The sequence below is a fragment of the Mustela putorius genome, unplaced genomic scaffold (genome assembly GCF_011764305.1).
Source record: "Mustela putorius furo isolate JIRA1106 unplaced genomic scaffold, ASM1176430v1.1 tig00000487_pilon_pilon_pilon, whole genome shotgun sequence".
In the NCBI taxonomy this organism is placed as follows: domain Eukaryota; kingdom Metazoa; phylum Chordata; class Mammalia; order Carnivora; family Mustelidae; genus Mustela; species Mustela putorius.
The window spans coordinates 10087642-10112251 of NW_025421399.1; the positions used below are offsets into that span (position 1 = coordinate 10087642).

The window sequence follows — 24610 nt, forward strand, 5'->3', positions numbered from 1 at the left end:
ACCATTATCCCTTTGTTACAAATAGGGAAACTAAAGTACAGAAAAGTAATATAATTTGTCCAGGATAATGGAGCTCATAACCGCCTTGCTGGGATTGAAACCTACCCAATCTGTCTCTATTATCCCAGCTTTCAATGATGCTACTGTCTAGTGCTGTATTTCCTTATGAACCATGATTATGGCAGGTTTATTCATTCAAGCAGACAGCCACAGAGCCATTAGCATCCATTAAAAGCTGGCAAATTCCTTGAACTCAAAGTAAACACATTTTATGGTCATACTTTTTTTTTTAATGCCATCTACCCCAAAACTCTTGGCAAATGAAAGTATATTGAGAGATGAGCTAGAAAAGTGGATGGCACTGAGCCTCCAGGCTTCTGTATTTGCAGCCAAATTGTAAGTTTAGAAGTTTGGCAACATATGGTTTGATTGTAATTACTATTCGGTTACTTGGATTATAATATTATGTCATGGTGTTTATAATAAAACCATGTACCTGTGCTGGTGTACCATTCCCTCAACTCCCATTTAATACTCCATGCTGTTTTCACAGGCCCCTCCTTGCCCAGACCAGGCTCTCTCATTCATTCCTGAAACAAATGTTCCAAATATTCCTAATTTTAGCTTGATGTGGTCCTATACCTCTTAACTGTCTAGGTTGCCACTTGAAGCATATTTGGTATCTTTTGCCTCAGTTTACTCATAAGTGATTTGGGGATAATATCAGGAGCTAATACTAGCAGTAACTCTGGGGAACATCAAAGGATTACGCACACTGCCACGCACTTAGCAAGCATAAAGATGTCAGCCATCATTCTTAAGGCAACTGTTATTGTTAGTAACATTGTTACAAATCATTCTGTGGTCTCTATGTTCTGTTACCTGGAAATTTGTTTGTCCTCTCCAAAGGCAAAATATATACAAGCTTTTCTTCACTCTGTGCCCTTAATTTGGCATCAGGGACATGTTGTTTAACAAGTGATGTTATACTGTCTGGATCACACATTTCATTCAGATGCAAACTGACATTTAAAAAGAGCATGTTAAAGCTATTTTTTATCCAACACCATCTCTACAAACAATTGTAGTAGGTTTGTTACTTCATTAATATTTATGAGATTTTATATATATAAAACACACACACACACACACACACACATATATATATATAGTAATGGAAGAAGTAAGACATAGTAAATAGTCCAAATATAGTCCAAACTATATAATCTAGAGGCACCAATGTAAGGGGTAATAATTCAGATACTATTATTTGGAGGGAAGAGATATTCAGCTAGATGTTGGCTGGAGTGAGGTGGAGGAAATGCCTGATTTTCTCTCCATCTATCCAAAAGCTCAGCTTCAATTTCCCTTTTGCAATAAAGTATGGGTTTTACAAAAACGAAGACTTGAACATGGTGAACACAGACCGAGGATTAACTTGATAGAGTCATTAAGAACATGTTTCTAATGTCCCACTGATCCATGTTCCTGAACTTAGGTTTAGTTAGTCTTCCAGCATCAATTTTCCATCAAAATTCCAATCAACGTTCTAATACTCAGCTCTCAAAGAATTTCAAAAGACAGAATAAAATAAAGTATGCAGGTGATCACACAGAGCCTTGCACCAAGTAAACCCTCCGTATATGTTAGCTAATTTTATCATTTTTTGGCCCCAAATTTATTCAACTTAAAGATGACCTGTGTTCTTAGTGAAAACATGCAAAGTTCTTCATGAAATCATTGGATTTTAGAAGCATCATTATTAGTCACATCCACTGAAATTTATTGAGGCTATCAAATAATGAAGATATCTCTTTGATCACACAACTTAAAAAAATCAATTTTAGATAAAAACTATTCTGTGTTTACAAGGCTCCATGTAATACATGATCCTGGATCCCAAACAGAAAGAATGCAGAACCTTCTGTAGAGGAGCTTGGAACATAGCTATAATATAAAGCAGCATATTTTGGAAGAAGTGAGAGAGAGGGAAGTTTAAGTCAGTTAAGCACTTGGCACCTTGTCAAATATTCATTCATTCAAAATTTTTAGCCTTAACTGCAATGTGGGTACATTACCACTATTATATAAGTTAAATTACTGAGGATCAAAGACAGGTTAATTAATTTGCCTGAAGTAACAATTCAAAATAGTGCTTCCCAGGTTCCAGAAAAGAGGATGCTTATTAAGGAGAAAATATTCAGAAAAGACCTTTAAGGATGGACAAGATTTGAACTTGGTTAAAATGGGTTGGAGGAGGACATGTCAAACAGATGTCCTACCTTGAGCAGAGAGAAGACAACTAAATCATGGAACATACTTAGAAAACAGTGAGTGGTTCATTTTAGTTGGAAGGTATTGATTCGATTAGGTTGTACCAAGTAATCATGATGGAGTGATAGATTTGATCAGATTAAACCCTCCGTACATAATGTAGGGTATACCTTTAACTTCTGAGGATAAAGTGACTTAAGTTATTTTTTAAGAAATACTAATATTTTATCAGGAATTATAGGGAGAGATTCATATCACACCTGTAATCTTGGCCCAAAGATTCTACCACTTTAAATAATGTGAGATTGGGTCTATTACTAAAACTCCCTGACATGTCAGAGGCCAACAGTACCATCTTCTTACAGTTATTTGAAGGATTAAATAAATTATATGAGTATTCCACATGTAAATATCCTAGCAAGAACCTAGAGCATAGCCAACATGGGATAAGGGATAGACATTACTTAATGACATAACAATAGTAATAATAATAATGATTAATAATGATATTCATTATTATCAGGAAGGGAAAGAGATAGAAAAGAATGAGGGGGACTATGAAATCAGAGAGACTTGACATTGTCGTGATGAACAAAAAGGAGGCATTGGAAAAATGATGAGAGAGGGTGAGAATGTCACTACATTTCTCATTGCAAACAATGTGTTGTGAAACTATTTTCCAAAAATGTTGTTTAAACTTAGTTTAAACTAAACTAAAGACATGTAGTCTCCATGTGTACAATCCCACCTGCCCTTCATATTAGCTAAGAAAGAGAGCAGTGTGGTGTCATTCTAACATAGCACTCTTGAAAAGATCTTAATAATTTTGTAGCCTACATACTAATACTGGACATATTAATGATCAATAACATACTAATACCAAGATCTCCTGTCTGCAACATGTTCTAACATGTCTCCAACAATACAGGTTGTACCTTAAATGGTAGCCAATGCCCCATTTCTTCTTCAGGAATAGAGAAGAGCCTGCACACTTCAGTCTCCCATTGGATATAAACACCTTCCTGTCTAAGCAGAAAAGAAAAACAATGCATTGTATGAAGAGGTTATTCTCTCATTGTTTATAAAAGAACAAATCCATTAATAATATATTTTAGGAGCATGATCCACTACAATATTTGCATTCTAATTCTGTTCATATGTAAGCCAATTTCCTCATTATCCAATAACTAAAATGTTATGTTAGTTTATTCTCTAGTATGTTGAGAAAAATTATCATATAGTGGAAGGATCTGTTTCAAGCCAACTGACTTTCCTAATAAAACATATATATATTTGAAGAGTATGCTATATATTTACAACCAATGAGCTCTTTGCAATAAGATCAGAATACATTTGTGGGACAATGTATATGGAGATGTGGACATTCAAATGGATGAAAGCAAGAATCTCCTGTACACACACACACACACTCACACACACACAGTAGCTGTGTTGGAACTTATCTACACATATTTCACCCACGTCCTTAATTTCTCCACTAAGATACAAGAGAAAACCAAGAACCACCATGGAAGGACATGGATGGAACTTGAAGGCATTAGGCTAAATGAGATAAATCAGAGAAAGCAAAGACAAATACTGTATCATCTCACTTATATGTGGAATCTAAAAAAAAAAAAAGAAAAGAAAATCACCAGCCAGGATGTCAGCTTCATCCATGAACTGAGTACTGAAGAGAATGACTCTATTGGATTTCCTCTCTTTTAGGAGGTTCCATACATGGTGCCTTGAAAGAGGATCTGACCCAGCAGTTGGTTCATCCAACAACAAAACCTGCACAGTAGGGAAACATAAAATCATTTTCCCCTTTCAGGTCAGTTTTTTGTTTTTTTTTTTAAGCAATATGGAACTAGAGGGTATTATGCTAAGCGAAATAAGTCAATCAGAGAAAGACAATTATCATTTGATCTCTGATATAAGGAATTTGAGAGGCAGGGCGGGGGGTTTGGGGGATAGGGAGGGAAAAATGAAACAAGATGGGACCAGGGAGGCAGACAAACCCTAAGAGACTCCTACTCTCAGGAAACAAACGGAGGGTTACTGGGGTTGCTGGGGGTGAGGGGGAGAGATAGGGTGGCTGGGTTATGGACATTGGAGAGGGTATGTGCTGTGGTGAGTGCTGTGAAATATGAGTGCTGATGATTCACAGACCTGTACCCCTGGGGCAAATACCTATATGTTAATTAAAAAAAAATACTCAATTCTTGGCAAAAAGAAAAATAATAAAAAATAAAAAATATATATGTGTGTAAAAGTGAGAGAAATATCTTACTATTTAATTTTTCATTTGAACAGTTCTTTTACATTCACCATTTGCGAATTCAGTCTGATGGAATACAATAGTTCCACAGTCCTCAATCTCATTCACCAGTAATTTTGGCTTGACTTACCTGAGGATCTCCTAAAATGGCAATCCCAAAAGTTAGTTTCCTTTTTTGTCCACCGCTTAAATTTTGAGCAAGAATATCTTGAATATTTTCCATCTCCAAGTCCCTTAAAACTTGTTGTATCTAACCAGAAAGAAAGAAAGAAAAAAAAAGAAAGAAAGAGATGTTTAGTCCAAAACCCAGCATGTTTGTTTTTAAAGACACAGTTGTTTTGCTGTTTATTGCCAAGGGCTTTTTTGCCCTTTTGATGATGAACCGTGTAGCAATAACACAATAAAATTGAGAATTTTCTAGATAAACAATTTCACGTTCATGGCTGTGTGGCACCTAATAGGTTCCTCTACCTCTTGTTCCACTTCACGTGGCTGAATCCCTTTTATTTTAGCGAAAAGCCTCAGATTTTCTTTCACAGTGAGGAAGCCAAACTGCACGTTGGATTGTGGACAGACTCCAGTGAGCTTGCTGATGCCTTCCAAGTCAGCCATTTCTGAAAGGGTGTGGTTATAGATGGTGACCGAACCTAGAAGCAGATGGTTAACAGTCAGCATTAGGATAACTCGCCATGCTTCATTTGCCTATTTTAAAGGGAAAAAAGAATGTGTGTACAATACTAGAGTCTTTTAAACATACTGTACCTTTATGGAGTACACTTTTGACTAAAAATGTAATGCTCACAATTCATCCGAACCAGCTAGAGTGCCCATTCATAAATCTACTGATCTTGAAATACTAAAACCACAAAGACTTTTCTAAATGAGTAGAACATACATCTATTAAAAGAAAACCTTGGAGAAACTTGAAAGATTTGTCTCTGAAATACCTGATGTGACTAGCAGTTAATGAGAGTACTAACTATTGAAATGAACCAACAAAACTAATTAATGAAAAAAACGCACAGTTAATTTACGGGCTCATGTTCTTGTCTGTAATTATCTTCTCACCTGACGTTGGGAGGGACAGTCCACTGAGCATGTTCAACAGGGTGGTTTTTCCAGCTCCACTGTGACCAAGGAGGGCAGTGATCTGGCCTTCGTATATGTCAAATACCAAGCCTGGCGTTATTACCAAAAAAAAACCCAAAAAACAAAAACAAGATCCCATTCAGAGCCTACGTATTAACTTTACATTTGCCCCCCCAATTTTTTTTTAAGATTTTATTTTTTTATTTAGAGTGAGATCACAGCAGGGGGAAGGGCAGAAGGAGAAGAAGAGAGAAAATCTCAAGTAGACCCGTGCAGTGTGTGGTGCCAGATGTGAGGCTCGATCTCACGACCCTGCGCTGAAGACCTGAGCCGAAATCAAGAGTCTGACGCTTCACCAACTGAGCCATGCAGGTGCCCCCACATTCTCCAAAGTTTTTTATAATTTCTTATAGCATGTGTATATTTGGTTAGCAATATTCAAAATAAAATCCATCCCCAAATCCTTCTTTTGAAAATCGCATCTTCCTCATGAGACACACTTTATAGCTATAGCATTCTGATCATATATTATCATGTGATTAGCAATTTTTAGGATGAGGGCAGTTTTGTCATTAAAAATGGGCTGACTATAATAAAGATCATTTATTAGGATTAGGGAGTGTGAACATAAAGAACTTCATGATGCAGGGGCACCGGGGTGGCTCAGTGGGTTAAGCCTCTGCCTTCTGCTCAGGTCATGATCTCAGGGTCCTGGGATCGAGCCCCACATTGGGCTCTCTGCTCAGCAGGGAGCCTGCTTCCCTCCCTCTCTCTGCCTCTCTGCCTGCTTGTGATCTCTCTTTCTGTGTTAAATAAATAAATGAAATCTTAAAAAAAAAAAAAGAACTTCATGATGCAGTCATACAACTTTCAAACCCATAAGTTATCCATGGCACACCCTGACTTTCTAAAATTGTTCTATGGTTTTACGTATACTAAGGAGGAAACACAGCGTGCTCACATGAAGGAGAGTTGTGGTCTGGAATATCTGTTCTTTATCCCCATGAAGACAGTACAACAGCGAGGCATAGTCACCAAATCGAACAACCATATTAAATACGATGTTAGTTCATTACCTTTCAAGGCTTCTACTTTTTCATGTTTTCCTTTTCTATATTCTTTCTTAAGATTTCTTATTCTGAAAAAGGGAGAAAAAGGTGTTAAGGGTGTTGTGGAAGTAGACAGAGAATTGAGGAATCAAGTCTTTGGAGTTGTGAGAGAATTCCAGGGGCTCTTTCCCTCACGTGACCCGTGGTGACAGGAACTTTCCTCAGGAGACCATGGCAAATTGAATGAGGAACAAATGTTGAGCAAAGACCCAGGGAAGTTAGGGATTTCTAGTAGCTTGGAAATAAAGAAAGCAGCACTGAATAAAACACATCCATATCTCAAATGGAAGATATGCATGGCATGAGGATCCTAACTTATATTTTCTTCTCATCTCTCTGGATGCTGGTCTCCCCTCTTCTGCATCACCCTGCCTCTCCCTTCTCCCCTTCTCCAATAGGAAGCAAAGAGGAGAGAGACAGAGGAAATTAGAGAGAAAAGATGAAGAATAACAAGGGATATGATGACAGTGTCTTTCCTAAAGAAAACAGTCACAGAAAGGGAGCACAGCATGAAGAAGAGGCAAAAAAGAAAATGAGAGAAATAGAAATAGGAAGATTATTTATTCTTTGATATTTGTTGTTCTGCAATAAGACACTTGTAAATATAAATGCTGACAATGTGGGAAAACAGAGTGCTTTTAACAATAATTGTGGCCTTTTGTGAGTGGAGCGGCCTGGATATAGGTGGGTACAAAGAGGCACCCAGGAGATCTTTGTCACATCTGTGTTTTGCCAGATAGACCTTGGGTCCCTGGCCTGTTCTCCATTTGCACCTTCATGTAATTTATTTATTACCTGATGGCTTCTTTCCCATGGAATTCTGGAGACACTGGTTCAAAAGAGTCATTGGATGAAGAATTTGAATCTATTTCATTCTCAAGGGCCACATGATCAGCTCTTTGGTGTTGAAACCAAAAAGAGGAATTCAGGAAAAACCAAGGAGAATGTCGATGTCCATATTCAGCTATAAGAACAGGAGGCAATTGAGCATTGGATCGGTCACTTCTTTAAGGATTATTGATCACAGAACAGCTTGTCAAGGCAGCTTCTTTGGGAAGCATTTAGACACCCTTAAGATCCAGTACCAAGCACTAGCTTTCTTCATCTAGCACTAATATAAGCACTAATAGTATAATTATCCTTCATCTCTTGCTAATGTCTCTTTAAAAAGTAACAATTTAAAATATTGTGGTAGAATGAGATCTTAGAAAGCAATTCTATAAAATGAAATGCAGAATACCATTGGGCTTATTTTAGAAATTTTGAAAAAAAAAAGCTTGATAATTTATATTTGGTATGTTGTAAACAGTTATTTTAAAGAAATGCACTGAATGAAATTGCACTGAAACACAATTAGGTTACTACTTACTGGGCAAAATTTTGTCAAAATATAATGTCAAAGCCAAATACAGAAGACCATCAAAAACCAACATGAAAAGAGTAGCTATTATTAGGTATGGGTTGTCGGAAGAATCCAAATGGATGTTAGAATTCACATCATAGTCCAAATGTATAAGCTGGAAAAAAGATACATACACTGAATTTTAGAAGGATAAACGGAGTATAAAGAATTATTATTGTCTTATTTCTGCTGAACACTGAGATTGAAAAAAATAAAACACGGTTCCTGTCTTCACAGAGCTCTAATCTATTGGAAGACATGACACTGAATCCATATAACTACAAATCAATTTGGGAAGTTAGTGGAGGTGGGTACTGAAGGCTTAGAGACCCATTAGCAGAAGTGGGCAAATACTCTGGGAAGTGAAAACTCAAAGGAGGGACTGCCTAAGGATTTCATCCGGTGTGGGATGGGAGCAAAGGGGATGTTCTAGAAAGGGGACACTAGTTGAAAGTAAAAACATGAAAGGCTGGAAATACTTCAATGGCTGGACAAAAGACACAATCCTAATTTCTTATTATAATAAGAAATTGTACGTGGTACATTGTAACGCAAACTATAGTGCGTTACAATGAGATTATATGTAATATAATCTTTCATGTAGCATTTTACGGCTATGATGTCACACCTAGAATTAAGTTTTCCAAGAAGACTTAGAAAAGTTTCAGTTTCATGTACAATTGGCAATTAAAAATAAAAATTTATTTCTATTGAATTCCTGGTTTTCAAATACTTGTGATAGTATTAAGGGTCATGTTCCCTGTGCATTAAATAAGTTAAATGTTCGTTGGGAAAACCCATTGAAAGTAAAAGCAAAACCACGTCAATAATGGAGTATCAACCTATTTTTTTCCCTAATTTATTTTTTATTTATTTTCAGCATAACAGTATTCATTATTTTTGCACCACACCCAGTGCTCCACGCAATCCATGCCCTCTCTATGACTTAAAGCCAGTTATGCTGGGAGATAAAAATAAACCCCTCCCCAATACCTTAGATGTGTATCTTTACAAAAGTGGATAGGAATTTTGATGCTTAGAATTGAAGCGCCAGGGGGTGGGAGGTTGGGGGAACCAGGTGGTGGGTATTAGGGCATGGATTGCATGGAGCACTGGGTGTGGTGCAAAAATAATGAATACTGTTATGCTGAAAATAAATTTTTAAAAATCTCTCCCCAAAAATAAAATAAAATACTGATACAAAAAAAATGAAGGGTATTTTTTAAATAAATAAAGCAATCATATGTAAAACAAAACAAAACAAAACAAAAAAAGAACATAGAGGATGAATTCCTCAGAGAGAACTTTTTAATGTTCTGTAAAACATGAAATAGTTATATTCACTCTTACCTGGGCCATTCCAGCAGTGAAAGCAAAAGGGCTAAGAAGACATAAGATCCATTCCAAAAATGCAGGAAGATGTCTGTACAATGCAGTGAATCCCAGACTCCCCCAAAAGACAGTAAGGAGAAAGACAACCAACCCAGTAAGGAAAGGTTTCTTTATCAACACGCTCATCAGGAAAGCTAAAGTTATCTGAGAGGAGAGAAAAACTTCAGGTAGTATATAAATCTCTGAGAATCATCAGTAGCATAATAAAAAAATTTCATAATACAAAAATATATAACATCCATTCCTCTCCCCCCGCCCCAGATACTGTCTCATACAAATACTCTCATACAGCAAACAGAAACAGAAGAGGTGTGACTAGAATCAGTGAGAAATGACTGGCAGGCTTTCTCTGAGAGAGAGAGAAAGATATTAAATTCACCAACTCACCAAAGACAGGCCATAGAGGAGAAAGAGGGTGAAGACCGCCATGAAGCCAGTTAGGACCACAACTTGGGCAGATTTTGTAATAAGAGCCATCAAAGTAGCCACAATAAAGATGAAGCCAGCATACATCAAACCCCAGGAGAGCCTAGCACAGAAACTAAGCATCAGTTCAGAGAGCTGGCACTTTAATCATTTTATTTATGCATTTACTCTGCAAATGACTTGGGAAGCTTACCCTCTATTAAAAAAAAAAAAGGGAATATAATATCTAAGAGATTAGAAAACTTCTCTGTCCCCAAAGTTCATATGCTACTGGGGGAGGTAGACAATAAACAAGTAAACAGGTAAAATAGGTAACTAATTGCAAAATAAGAAAGAAATAGGCAGAGTCATGTAATGAGGATAATTGGGAATGGTTTTCTGGGAAGACATCTACAACCTATATATCCATTCTGGACTACGTCTTTCAGTAGCGTATAAATACTATGGAGGAAAAACATGATGAAGCAGGGATCAGCAAAAATTTTCTCTGCTGAGCCAGACAGTAAATCTTTTAGGCTCTTTGGACCATATGGTCTCTTGCAACTACTGAAGTCTGCCTTTGCAGTCACAGGAAACATGTAAATGACTGGACTCCGTTCCAATAAAACATTTATTTATAGACACTGACATTTGAATTTCATATAAATTTTTGTGTGCCATAAAATATTATTGTTCTTTTGATTTTTTAGGCATTTTCATAAAAGCCATCCCTAGCTTGCCGATTGTCCAAATAGCTTGCCAACCCCTTATAGAGATGATTAGATATAGATTAGGTATAGATCAGATACACAGGTAGGCATTGCAACACAGAGATACAGAAAGATAGATGGATACAAAGATATGTTTTTCTTGCTATCATTGCCACAAAAAACAGGAATAAAATTTTTTATAGGGGAAAGATAACAAGCTTTCTAATCATACAGATGTAGGTTCAGGCTTTCTGTGCTACATTGTAATGGTGTGATTACATTGTAATCATGGTATGATTTGAGAGGTAGCTACAGGATCTCTCTAAATTTCCTTAATGTCTACTGAAAAATAAGATAATTAAATGAAATGTTGTACGTTATGTGTTTAATGTGGTAACTGGTTTATAATGAGACCATGATGAACACTTAGCTTTCTTTTCTCCAAAGTATAAAATGCTATCACGTTTTAGGAAATCTTGCCTAATTGTAATGATACCCTTTGCTCAATCACATCTGTTCATCTGAAGTTGTTCATCTCTCTGAGTCCTATAAATTCCTTAATTTCACTCATATGTAGTATCAGTAGAATGTCACAGCCTTTTCTTATGGGGGAAAAGTCCTGATTTTTTTTTTTACCTTCCTTCATTGGATTTATTTGGTTTCTCTCTTCTTTTTATCATATTGTTTACTTTTCTCTGACTCTCTGTAATTTTTTCATTTTATTTATTTTTTTCTTTTTTAAAAGATTTTATTTATTTATTTGACAGATCACAAGTAGGCAGAGAGGCAGGCAGAGAGAGAGGAGGAGAAGCAGGCTCCCTGCCAAGCAGAGAGCCCGATGCGGGGCTCGATCCCAGGACCTTGTGATCATGACCTGAACTGAAGGCAGAGGCTCAACCCCCTGAGCCACCCAGGCACCCCTAGATTTCTTTTTAAAAAATGTATAGTGAGCAAATTTTTCTTCAGTATTGAATTCCAGAATTTTAATACAAAAGAAAAAACTCCCGTTCTAGACCAAACCAGCAATCCATTTTCTTCACTTTTGCACTGAGTTAATTGAACATTTCTGAAGGAAAAAAAAAAAATTGGTTTAAAATGGCAGTATTAAATATGTGGGGTCTTCCTACTCAACTGAACAGTACCTAATATTCTTTTTTTTAATTAAAAAATTTTAAATTTAAATTCAACTAAGATATAATGTGTTATTTGAGAGACAGAGGTCAGTTATTCATCAGTCTTATATAACACCCGCTGCTCATTATATCATGTGCCTTCCTTAATGCCCATCCCCCAGTGACCCCATCCCTCCATCTCTTCCTCTCCAGCAACCCTGTTTGTTTCCTATGACCAAGAGTCTTTTATGATTTGTTGCCTTCTCTGATTTCATCTTATTTTACTTTTCCCCCTCTTCTCTTTTGATCCTGTTTTGTTTCTTAAATTCCACATCTGAGTAAGAATGTATGATAATTGTCTTTCTCTGTTTGACTAATTTCACTTAGCAAAATACTCTCTAGTTCCATCCACATCATTGCAAGTGGCAAGATTTCAAATTTTTGATGGCTGAGTAGTATTCCATTATATATATACCACATATTCCTTAGCCATTCATCTGTCGATAGACATCTGGGCTCTTTCTATAGTTTGGGTTCTATGGACATTGTTGCTATAAACATTAGAGTGCAGGTGTCCCTTTGGATCACTACGTTTGTATCTTTGGGATAAATACTCAATAGTGCCATTGGTGGGTCATAGGGTAGCTCTAGTTTCAACTTTTTGAGGAACCTCCATACTGTTTTCCAGAGTGGCTGCACAAGCTTGCATTCCCACCAACAGTGCAGAAGGGTTCCCCTTTCTCCACATCCTCACCAGCATCTGTTATTTCCTGACTTGTTAATATTAGCCATTCTGACTGGTGTAAGGTGGTATCTCATTGTGGTTTTGATTTATATTTCCCTGATGCTGAGTGATATTGAGCATTTATTCATGTGTCTATTGGCCATTTGTATGTCCTCCTGGGAGAAACATCTCCTCATGTCTTATGCCCATTTCTTGATTGGATTATCTGTTCTTTGGGTGTTGAGTTTGATAAGTTCTTCATAGATTTTGGATATTAACCTTTTATCTTTTTTTAAAATATTTTTTAATTTTATTTGACAGAGATCACAGGCAGAGAGGCAGGCAGAGAGAGAGGAAGAAGCAGGCTCCCTGCTGAGCAGAGAGCCTGATGCCAGACTCGATCCCAGGACCCTGACATCATGACCTGAGCTGAAGGCAGAGGCTTTAACCCACTGAGCCACCCAGGCACCCTAGCCCTTTATCTAATAAGACATTGCAAATATCTTCTCCCATTCTGTTGTTGACTACTTCCTTTGCTGTGCAAAAGCTTTTTATCTTGATAAAGTCCCAATAGTTCATTTTTGCCTTTGTTTCCTTTGCCTTCAGAGACGTGTCCAGCAAGAAGTTGCTGCAGCTGAGGTCACAGAGGTTGCTGCCTGTGTTCTTCTCTATGATTTTGATGGATTCCTTTCTCACATTTAGGTCTTTCACCCACTTTGAGTCTATTTTTGTGAATGATGTAAGAAAATGATCCACTTTCATTCTTCTGCATGTGGCCGTCTAATTTTCCCAACACCATTTGTTGAAGAGATTGTCATTTTTCCATTAGGTATCCTTTACTGTTTTGTTGAAGATCAGTTGACCATAGAGTTGAGGATCCATTTCTGGGTTCTCTGTTCTGTTCCATTGATCTATGTGTCCATTTTTATGCCAGTACCATACTGTCTTAATGATTACAGCTTCGTCATAGAGCTTGAAGTCTGGGGTTGTGATGCTACCAGCCTTGATTTTCCTTTTCAACATTCCTTGGGCTATTTCGAGTCTTTTCTGATTCTATACAAATTTTAAGATTATTTATTCAAGCTCTGTCAAAAAGTTGATGGTGTTTTGATTGCATTGAATGTATAGATGCTCTAGGTAGCATAGGCATTTTAACAATATTTGTTCTTCCAATTCATGAGCATGGAACATTTTTCCATTTCTTTGTGTCTTCTTCAGTTTCTTTTCTGAATGTTCTATAGGTTTCTGAGTACAGATCCTTTGCCTCTTTGGTTAGGTTTATTCCCAGTTATCTTATGGTTTTGGGTGTGATTGTGAATTGGATTGACTACTTAATTTCTCTTTCTTCTGTATTGTGGTTGGTGTGAAGAAATGCAACTGATTTCTGTGCATTGATTTTATATCCTGCCACTTTGCTGAATTCCTGTGTGAGTTCTAGCAATTTTGGGGTGGAGTCTTTTGGGTTTTCCACTTTCATCTGTGAAGAGTGAAAGTCTGACTTGTTTGCCATTTTGGGTGCCTTTTATTTCCTTTTGTTGTCTGATTGCTGAGGCTAGCACTTATAGTACTATGTTGAAAACAGTGGTGATAGTGGACATCCCTGCTATGTTCCTGACCTTGGAGAAAAGCTCTCAGTTTTTCCTCATTAAAAGTAATATTTGCTGTGGGTGTTTCATATATGGCTTTTATGATATGTTCCCTTTATGCCTATACTATGAAGGTTTTAAACAAGAAATGATGCTGAATTTCATCAAATGCTTTTTCTGCACCTATAGAGAAGGTCATATGGTTCTTGTCCTCTCTTTTATTAATATAGTGTATCACATTGATTTGTTTGTGGACATTGAACCACCCTTGCAACCCAGGAATAAATCCCATTTGGTTGTGGTGAATAATCCTTTTAATATATTGTTGGATCCTATTGGCTAATATTTGGTGAGAATTTTTGAATCCATGTTCATCAGAGATATTGGTCTGTAATTCTCCTTTTTGGTTGGGTCTTTGTCAGGTTTTGGGATCAATATAATGCTGGCTTTCGTAGTAAGAGTTTGGAAGTTTTCCTTCCATTTCTATTTCTTAAAACAGCTTCAGAAGAATAAGTATTAATTTTTCTGTAAAAGTCTAGTAGAATTCTGCTGGGAAGCCACCTGGCCTGGACTCTTTTGTTGGGAGATTTTTGATTACTGCTTCAATTTCCTTGCCAGTTATGGATCTGTTCAGGTTTTCTATTTCTTCCTGTTTCAGTTTTGGTAGTTTGTATGTTTCTAAGAATGCACCCATTTCTTCCAGATTGCATAATTTGTTGGCATATACTTGCTTGTGATATGTTCTTATAATTGTTTGTATTTCTTTGATATTGGTTTTTATCTTTCTTCTTTCATTCATTATTTTATTTGAATCTTTTTTCTTTTTGGTAAGTCTGGCCATGGGCTTATCAGTGTTATTAAAGTCTTATTAATTCTTTCAAAGAATCAGCTCCTAGATTTGTTGATTTGTTCTACTGTTCTTTTGATTTATATTTCATTGATTTCTGCTCTAATCCTTTCCCCCCCCCCTTTTTTTGAGAGAGCGAGAGAGAGCATGAGCAGCAGAGATGTAGAGGGAGAGAAAAAGGGAGAAACAGACTCTACTGAGCAGGGAGCCTGATATGGAGTTAGATCCCAGGACCCTGAATCATGACCTGAGGCAAAGGCAGATGCTTAATTGACAGAGCCACTCAGGTGTCCCAATTCTGCCCTAATCTTTATTAATTATCTTCTGCTAGTTTTAGGGTTTATTTGCTGTTCTTTCTTACTCTTTTAGATGTAAGGTTAGGTTGTGTATTTGAGACCTTTCTTGTTTTTTGAGAAAGCCTTGTATTGCTACACACTTTCCTCTTATGACTGACTTTGCTACATCCCAAAGATTTTGAACTGTTGTGTTTTCATTTTCATTTGTTTCCATGATTTTTTAAAATTCTTCTTTAATTTCCTGGTTGACCTATTCATTCTTTAGAAGGATGCTCTTCAGCTTCCATGAATTTGAGTTCTTTCGAAATTTCCTCTTGTGATTGAGTTCCAGTTTCAAAGCATTGTGGTCCAAAAGCAAGCAGGGAATGATCCTAATCTTTTGGTACTAATTGAGAGCTGATTTGTACACCCAGTATGTGATCTATTCTGGAGGATGGTCCATGTGCACTTGAGAAGAATGTGAATTCTGTAGCTTTAGAATGGAATGCTCCTAATATATCTATGAAGTCCATCTGGTCCAGTGTGTTATTCAAAGCTCTTGTTTCCTTATTGATCTTCTGCTTAGATGATCTGTCCATTGCAGTGAGGGAAATGTTAAAGTCCCCTATTACTTTTGTATTATTATTGATGTGTTTCTTTAATTTTGTTATTAACTGCTTTATATAATTGGCTGTTCCCATGTTAGGGACATAAATATTTATAATTTGTTAGAACTTCTTGTTGGATAGAACCTTCAATTTTGATATAGTATCCTTCCTTATCTCTTATTACAGTCTTTGGTTTAAAATCTAATTTGTCTGATATAAGGTTTGCCACCCCAGCTTTCTTTTGGTGTCCATTAGCATGATAAATGGTTTTCCATCCCCTTACTCTCAATCTGGAGGTATCTTCAGGTCTGAAATGAATCTCTTGCAGACAGCATATCGTTGGGTTTTGCTTTTTTATCTAATCTGATACCTGTGTCTTTTGGTTGGGATGTTTAGCTCATTTACATTTAGAGCAATTAATGAAAGATATAAATTTAATGTCATTATATTACCTGTAAAGTCACAATTTCTATATACTTTCTCTGTTCCTTTCTGGTCTATGTTACTTTTGGCCCCTCTCTTCTCCTAAAGGATCCCTTTTAATATTTCTTACAGGACTGATTTAGTGTTCAAAATTCTTTTAGGTTGTCTCTTCTATTTTGAATGATATTCTAACTTGATAAACTACTCTTGGCTGCATATTTCTCCCATTTAGCACTCTGATTATATGATGTCATTCCTTTCTGGCTTGCCAGGTCTCTGTGGATAACTCCGCACACATTGGTTAATATTTCTACCTTTGTAGGTTAAGGACCTCTTTTCCTGAGCTGCTTTCAGGATTTTCTCTCTGTCTCTGCGATTTGCAAGTTTCGCTATTATATATTAAGGTGTTGACCTATTTTAACTGATTGTTGAGTGGGTTTTTCTGTGCCTCCTGGACTTGAATGTCTGATTCCTTCCCAGGATTAAGGAAACTCTCTTCTTTAATTTGCTCCAATATGCCTCCTGTCCCCCTTTTCTGGGATCCCAATTATTCTAATATTATTTTGCTTTATGGTATCACTTATCTCTCAAATTCTCCCCTTGTGATCTAGTAGTAGTTGATCTCTCTTTTTCCTCAGTTTCTTTTTTCTCCATCATATTGTCTTTTATATCACTAATTCTCTCTTCTGCCTCATTTATCCTAGCAGTTAGAGCTTCCATTTTTTTTTTAAAGATTTTATTTATTTATTTGTCAGAGAGAGAGAGAGCACAGGCAGACAGAGTGGCAGGCAGAGGCAAAAGGAGAAGCAGGCTCACTGCTGAGAAAGAGCCTGATGTGGGACTCGATCCCAGGATGCTGGGATCATGACCTGAGCCAAAGGCAGCCACTTAACCAACTGAGCCACCCAGGCATCCCAGAGCTTCCATTTTTTATTGCATCTCATTAATAGCCTTTTTTATTTTGGTTTGATTAGAATTTTAGTTCTTTTATTTCTTCAGACAGGGATTTTCTAGTGCCTTCTGTGCTTTTTTTTTTTTTAAGCCCAGCTAGTATCTTTATAATTATTATTCTGAACTCTATTTCTGACATCTTACTTATGTCCATACTGATTAGGTCTCTGGCAGTCAGTACTGCCTCTTGTTTTTTTGTTTGTTTGTTCATTTGTTTGTTTTTTTGGTTTTTGGGTTTTTTTGAAGTGAGTTTTTCCATCTTGTCATTCTGTCTTGCAGAAAGTGGTCACTTTTCTATTTGTAGTTTTGCAACAATTCTTTCCTTAGATCTCCAGCTGAGTTTGCAAGTGTTCAGAATGGTTTGAAAGCTATTCTAGCTGAATTCCTGATACCACACGAAATTAAGATCTCCTACTCTTCTGCCATCCTGGACCCCCCTAACATCCTTTTAAAAACTACATTTCATATGTCCAGAACTATTCTGTAGATTCTACAAATCTTGTTTATCAGTGAGAATAACATCAGTGTGTAAAGAAACCGAATTCAAATTATGACTTTTTCAGTCCAGAACTCATACTTTTACTATTCTATATCTCAAATACAGCCCTTCACTAAATTCATTAAGTTTTTCTTGTTGCTAGTTAAAGATTCACTCCTTGGTTTCTTTTTGTTGTTGTTCATTCATTTGTTCTTTCTTTCTAGATTTTATTTATTTATTTATTTGTTTATTTGACACACACACAGAGAGAGAGAGAGAGAGAGAGAGAGCACAAGCAGGGGGAGCAGGAGAGAGAGAAGTAGGTTCCTAGCTGAGTAGAGAGACTGATGTGGGGCTCAATCCCAGGACCTTGGGATCATGTCCTGAGCCGAAGGCAGACATTTAACCGACTGAGCCACCCAGGCATTCATCACTCCTTGGTTTCTTAACTTACATCTACTGTCTTCTCAGACTATGACCATTCCCAAATTTCTATCAACTGTCATCTAATATTGAATGCTTAATTTTTTGCTGAGCTCAATGCTAAGCACTTTAAATACATTCCCTTCTTTAATACTCATAGTCAGTAGGAGATAGTTGTCATTACAATGTTTTACAGAAAAGAAAACAGAGTTTTAAGAAATTAAGTAGGTTGTTTGGGGTGGTAATGCTCAGATGGAGAAGACCCATGGCTTCCTATCTCCCAAGCTTGTGTTCTAATCACACTGTTAGTCCTCCACTAAGGAAGTTCTGTGTTGAAAGAGCATAACAGGCTTTTTTTTTTTTTTTTTTTTTTTTTTTTTTACTTTCACCATCAGTGATAATTCCCTCAATTCGAGGGCAGTATTAACCACCTGACCTCATGAAATATCTGAAATGTATACTTCATTGAGCAATAGAAACCTCTTGTTCTTAACATATTTGGGTGTACTCATGTCTAGCAATTAGTGACTGAGAGTCATCATTTTTATTTCTTAATGACTTGGGTATCAGTAGACACCTCTGGGATCAGGCTTCCTTTAATTTAAAGAGGTTTGAAAAGCTTTATTTACCATGCTTAATTGAATCTATTCCATTCATTTACAATGTACTTCTTTAGGAAAGAATCAAGTTTAAGTATCATACTTCATAGGCTTAGGGAGTCCAACCAGCTAGCTTGTTGTGTTTATCCATGTTGCATCATAGATTGTGGCCATGTAACTTACCAGAAGGATGACTCTTGAAGGCCCATCATCATCATCAATGACTTCATGTATTGTCTTTCTTGTGTAACATTGACTGATACATAGTAAATGAATGTGGAAAAAGAAATAATGCAGAAGAATATGAAAAAATCAGTTGCAACTCCTGCTTGGGCAACAAAAGGTAATATCTTCATGTTTATACCAGTGATTGACATCAGCTCTTCCATCACTGAATGATTTGTTGTGATCTAAGGGAAGGTATCAAGGAACACATTGTTATTCCACCATGTATTATCCCTCATGTATTTTCTCTCAGTTATAACAAATTATGGGCATTCCAGACTTAAATATATATGTTCATATAAATCTATATGACCCCTTGTAGCTCCTGAAACACTTCAAGTTCTGGCTGACTCCTTAGACCTTTCTTATTTACCATCTTCCCTGCACAAAATTTTACTTGTGCTTGAAGGTGCAACTGAAATGTCACTTCCGTTAGTCATCTTCCCCGATATTTCTCATTAGAGTATGTTCTGCTTCATTGTTTGCCTTGCACAGCATGTGTGATTCCATGATAGACCCTAAACTTTTAATGTAACTTCATGTCCATATATTTGTCCCCTCAATATCCAGGATCCCTGGAGAAAAGTACCTGTGTTCTACTGATTTCTTGATCCTCAGTGCTTAGCATAATGGCTTACCTATAGCAGTTGTTCTCTGTATTGTGCCAAATAAATTCAGTGACTCAATTAAGTAAATGCTAAGGTAGGGCAATCCATTATAGCATCGTGCATCAAAATGCAATATACAATGCAGTTACTTTTCTTTAACTCAATACTCACTTCTATAATAGCAGCATTAATGGCAGCTTGAAAAGCTATAAAACCTTTCTTCCAGAACATGGAACCTTCACATGTGATTTTTTCATCCATTACTTGACAATGAGCTACAGTAAAAGAAGAACACAACCATTTATGATGGGATGGGATGATCTTGGTTATAGGAAAAATCAAAACTTCAAATGTTCCAAAAGACACTACAAACCCACAATAATACAGTGTATGGTAGGACTTCTCCAGTGAGTTTGGAAGAACATACCCAAGAAGAATATACCAGAATTGATTTATTAATGTTATCAATAATTTGCATTCAATCTTATCATTCTCTCAGTTAGCCAAGAATGCTTTTTTTTTTGAGCTTTGCTCTTCTGTTCTTTTTGCCATGAAAGCACTACATTTTAAAATTTTTCATTTTTTAAAAAGATTTTATTTATTTATTTGATAGAGAGAGAGATCACAAGTAGGCAGGGAGGCAGGCAGAGAGAGATGGGGAAGCAGGCTCCTTGCTGAGCAGAGAGCCCGATGCGGGGCTTGATCCCAGGACCCTGAGATCATGACCTGAGCTGAAGGCAGAGGCTTTAACCACTGAGCCACCCAGGCATCCCAGCACTACATTTTTTTTAAATGTCTGAGAATCAATGAGCAAGAATCTTTCCTTCAGGTTATATTTAGTGGTAGCATAGGAATAAGAGCAAATATTATTTCTTAATAAAACAATATACTTAAGAACACCGGCTTTATTTAAGTAAGAATAAATCTCATTTATATTCAGAAATTAAGAGAACATCCAGCATATGGTTGTGTAGGCTTCAGAGATCGCATGTGTCTTCTAGCGGCTAATAACATAATAGCAAAAAAACCAAAAACCAAAAACCAAAAATCCTTCTAGTAGGAAAATTACCTGAATGGTCTCTGTGTTCCTTCATCTTGGGGATTCTCCCACTCCAGACAAACTTCAGATGATATGAGAATGTATTATTAAAGATGACTTTTACTGCATCTATAGAGTAGTTTAAATCCAAATCATCCATGCTTTTCTCATCTGGCCACCCCATGATCCTTCTTCCTGGAATGTGAAAGAAAGAAGTAGCTAATATGGAAGATTTTTACGTGGTCCAATGACAGCAGACCATATTCAATTATGTTACAGTTATTTAATGTTAAACCTCTTTATTCACTAAAGGCAGGTCTGATCCTAAATAAGAGACCCATACTGTGGCAGAGTGTCTAAAATTCTGGATAAAATAAGAGATATGGGGCAATCACTTTTATCACAAATATAACATGTCTTTCTAAATAAACTTTAAACCAATGATTTAAAGCATTGAATTTGGGATAATATCAATACCACTATTACACCAGGAATGCCCCTAGCAATACACAGCAATACACAGACCTATTCAAAGTTGAAATATATCATATAATTATAAGATGTATTTTCACGTGACCATGGTGTCAATGTGGCCAAACCTCTGAAGACAATATAAAATCATTAAGTTTAGAGAATGCTTTCTCAAGATAGCATCTCAAGATACCTAAAAGATACAACAGAATTAATAACTGTTACTGACCAAACCCAGGCTACTTAGCCCATGTAATTCCCTGCAGCCCGGATTCTGATGGATGCGTACTTCCAGTGCAATATGATATGCTTCTAATTCTCTGCATATCCTGCAATCTGGCAGCTGCATCCAGAGGCTTAATCAGACTCTGGTCAAATCCCTTTGGTGATTAGAGGTGGTGGTATGTTCTTTCATCAGAGTGTCAGGATTTCTGATAATCTGGTATTTAGAGATATTATTAGCATCCATGGATACTCAGTGCCTAGATCCATTAATTCAATGGGAGTTTTAAAATGGTGATATTATATTGCCATCATTTGTTTTTTATGTTTTAGTGGAAACATTTATAAAATAGTACTTTCCAGCATCTGTTTGATTATCCATCCACTAATATAGTTTATATAGGATAAATAATGGGTATCTTCTCTTCATATACAAATTTTCATAAGAAGAACTGATTCTGTACCATATTCTATAGGCATTTTTTTTTTAATACGTTGTGGAAGCCTGGATTTTATGTATACCTTGGATGAGTTTCATATCATCACACCTACTATTCTTCTTGAAGCTCAAAGTATGCCAACTAGACCAGTGGGAGTCTCCTCAAATTGAGACCCTTTAACAGAACCTATTCATTATCACTGGCTTCCTAGCAATCTGGAATGACAATATTTGAGAGAGGGGGTGCATGTGCTCGATTGTGGGGGGAGGGGCAGAGGGAACAAAAGTCTCAAGCAGACTCTGTGGTGAGCATAGAGCCTGATGTGGGCTCAATCTCGTGATTTAGATCCTGAGATCATGATCTGAACCCAAACCAAGAGTCTGACACTCAACCCACTGCACCACCCTGGGGCCCTGACAATATTCTTTACCCTGTAAAATTTCCTGTCCCAGACCTCTGCATCTCCTTTCCTCCAGGACTGAGATTCCTGGGTTTGCAAGACAGAGGGGTGGGAGAAAGATTGGCCTACTCTGCTTTGCAAGGGGTACTGGTTTCCTCTCAGGGGGCTCTTTCCAGCTCCATCAGATACCCCACTGCTCCCCTTTGTTCTCCCAATACCCCAGAGAGATGTCATACAGGCTTAGTGGCTGTTGGTGATTCCTACCCCCCGCTTATATTGTGGGGTTTGGAGAAACACCCTACTATCTAGTTTTGTTGGTAGCTACTGCTGACTTCTTGGTTTTACTGTCTAATTTCCCTCTCAGTTTTTTATGTATTTGAAGAGAATTAAAAATTATGCTCTAGTGCTGTCCAATATTTCCAAATCTTCTCAATAACATACATTTGAATAATACCAGACTGTCTCATTTTGATACGGATGATAATGAGGATAATACAAAATCCCAAAACAAATGTGTATGTTTTGCAAATCAGGAAAACGTCAAGAACTGCTAGAGAACATACCTTTCATGAATGGGGCTGAAGCCACTTTTTCCATGATCTCCTGGGTTGTTTTGGATTCAGGGGCAAATGCAATCACATAATTAGAGTCATTAAAGTTATCTACACGTCCCAGATTCATTGCAGGCAATTGAGGAAAGTCATTAACTTGATGTAAATTGGAGGAAAGTCGGTATGCAAACAATACTAGAAGAAATGAGAAAAACCATTCCTACACAGCAATGAGAGAAAAATGAAACCAATCAAGAGCTGCTCATCCACAGAGAAATCATCCATAAGAACTTCAAACCTGTAGTTTTGTTATGTCGCATTGACCATTTTTTCCTCTCTCCCAGTTTCCAAGTGTTTCTGTTTTCTTTTGACCTTTGATTAGCATATTTTGAAATACACGCATTGTCCATCAAAAGAGAGCTGTGGCACTGATTCCAATTATAATTGAGAGTCTAAGTTTATCATCCTTTAATGTGAGCGTTAGAGGCTAGATTGCTTCAGGAATTACTCAGTAGTTTACAGTCCTGCTGACACCTGTGTGTCGATGGATTGAGAAGTGTTAGATGTCATGAAATTGGTTTCCAGCTCTCAAAAACAGAAGTGAGGTCCTATTTTTATCGGCTGATGCTGTACATGTGAAAGAAGACTGTCCCAAAACACTGCTCATAAAAAGAATTTTTAAAAAGTCTTTGTCAGGGGCGCCTGGGCAGCTCAGTGGGTTAAAGCCGCTGCCTTTGGCTCAGGTCATGATCTCAGGGTCCTGGGATGGAGTCCCGCATCGGGCTCTCTGCTCAGCAGGGAGCCTGCTTCCTCCTCTCCTCTGCCTGCCTCTCTGCCTACTTGTGATCTCTCTGTCAAATAAATAAATAAAATCTTTAAAAAAAAAAAAGTCTTTGTTGTGACAACATTCTGAAATTGGAAATGCAACAGAATGCATTTAAATTCTGGTGTTAAGAAAAGACCTTATTACATACTTTTGATTTTAAACACAGGGACTTTAAAATATCTTGTTTACCATCTGATCTTATGATGTGTGTTGTTCTCTATCTAGATAGATCAATTGACAGTTGTGATACTTATATTAAAAACAGTTAAAAAGTTGGAAGTAACACATCTATATAACATAGAATTCAACTTTTATATTTATATTTTATAATCTTTACTCCATGCTTGATTTTTGTATGCTTTATTTATTGTTAATCCAAGCATTCAAAATATATTTGTTGAAAGAAAACACACACACACACACACACACACACACACTGTTCATAAGATCCAATGTTAATACCTAACTCTTTGAACTATGGGCATTTTATAAGTGATTTTAACTTTTTAAATGTATTTTTCTCAATTTACTTACTTTTCTACACAAAGTACATCTGATCATTCTTATCAGAAGAAAATAGTACTGTCTTAATAGAAGCAAAAGTTCAAAATGTCATTTTCTTCTTCTGTTTGTTTATATTTCCATTACTTCTTTCAAATTGATACAGTCTGTATCCTTAGCACAAATGTGTAGAAGGGCTACAATTTGTCTTTTGAATTTTTGTTTGTTTGTTTGTTTGTTTTAATTTTGGTTTATTTGCTGGATTAATTCTGGATTAAATTTGTGTCTTTCTTTGACTTTGACCCTGAACTTTTGTAACTATACTTTCGTGAATTTCAAAGGAGTTCATATGTTAAGAATTATTATTTCTGCAATACAAAGATATGGATTTATTTTTCAGGGGATTTCTGAATATTGATTATTTAAAGAATGTCTCTAGTCAGACAAATAATAATAATATACTTAAAGGACTCTCATTTGAAGTAATAGCAAAGTCCAGAATTTGAAAAAAATTTCCAGCCTGTTAGTTAACAATAGAATATATATGAAACATTAAATAATGAAGATAAACTATTTGCAGTGCCCCCTCCAAAAACATTTTTCTTTCCTAAATATGAGACGATGTAGACTCTGAACCAT

General features: G+C 36.6%; 1 protein-coding gene across 9 annotated transcripts in view; it reads right to left on the reverse strand.

Annotated features, from left to right (window-relative positions):
- ABCA9 (ATP binding cassette subfamily A member 9) overlaps positions 1-24610 on the reverse strand; it is a 64080-nt gene that overhangs the window by 33934 nt on the left and 5536 nt on the right. For 6 of the 9 annotated variants that reach the window (XR_006607023.1, XR_006607024.1, XM_045080953.1 and 3 more), the window contains exons 3-17: positions 22657-22839; positions 20591-20755; positions 19693-19796; positions 18872-19098; positions 9935-10076; positions 9506-9691; positions 8123-8270; positions 7549-7717; positions 6721-6782; positions 5624-5734; positions 5027-5202; positions 4686-4805; positions 3930-4068; positions 3210-3300; positions 883-1022 (exon numbers count right to left, since the gene is read on the reverse strand). Coding sequence is in view for 7 of the 9 variants with exons in the window: in XM_045080953.1 (XP_044936888.1) it covers positions 883-1022; positions 3210-3300; positions 3930-4068; positions 4686-4805; positions 5027-5202; positions 5624-5734; positions 6721-6782; positions 7549-7717; positions 8123-8270; positions 9506-9691; positions 9935-10076; positions 18872-19098; positions 19693-19796; positions 20591-20755; positions 22657-22839 (2163 nt within the window). In the remaining 2 variants the exon portion in view is untranslated. Of the gene's footprint in view, positions 1-882; positions 1023-3209; positions 3301-3929; positions 4069-4685; positions 4806-5026; positions 5203-5623; positions 5735-6720; positions 6783-7548; positions 7718-8122; positions 8271-9505; positions 9692-9934; positions 10077-18871; positions 19099-19692; positions 19797-20590; positions 20756-22656; positions 22865-24610 lie in introns of those variants that run through there. The other 3 variants (XM_045080952.1, XM_045080955.1, XM_045080958.1) reach the window with 3 other exon arrangements.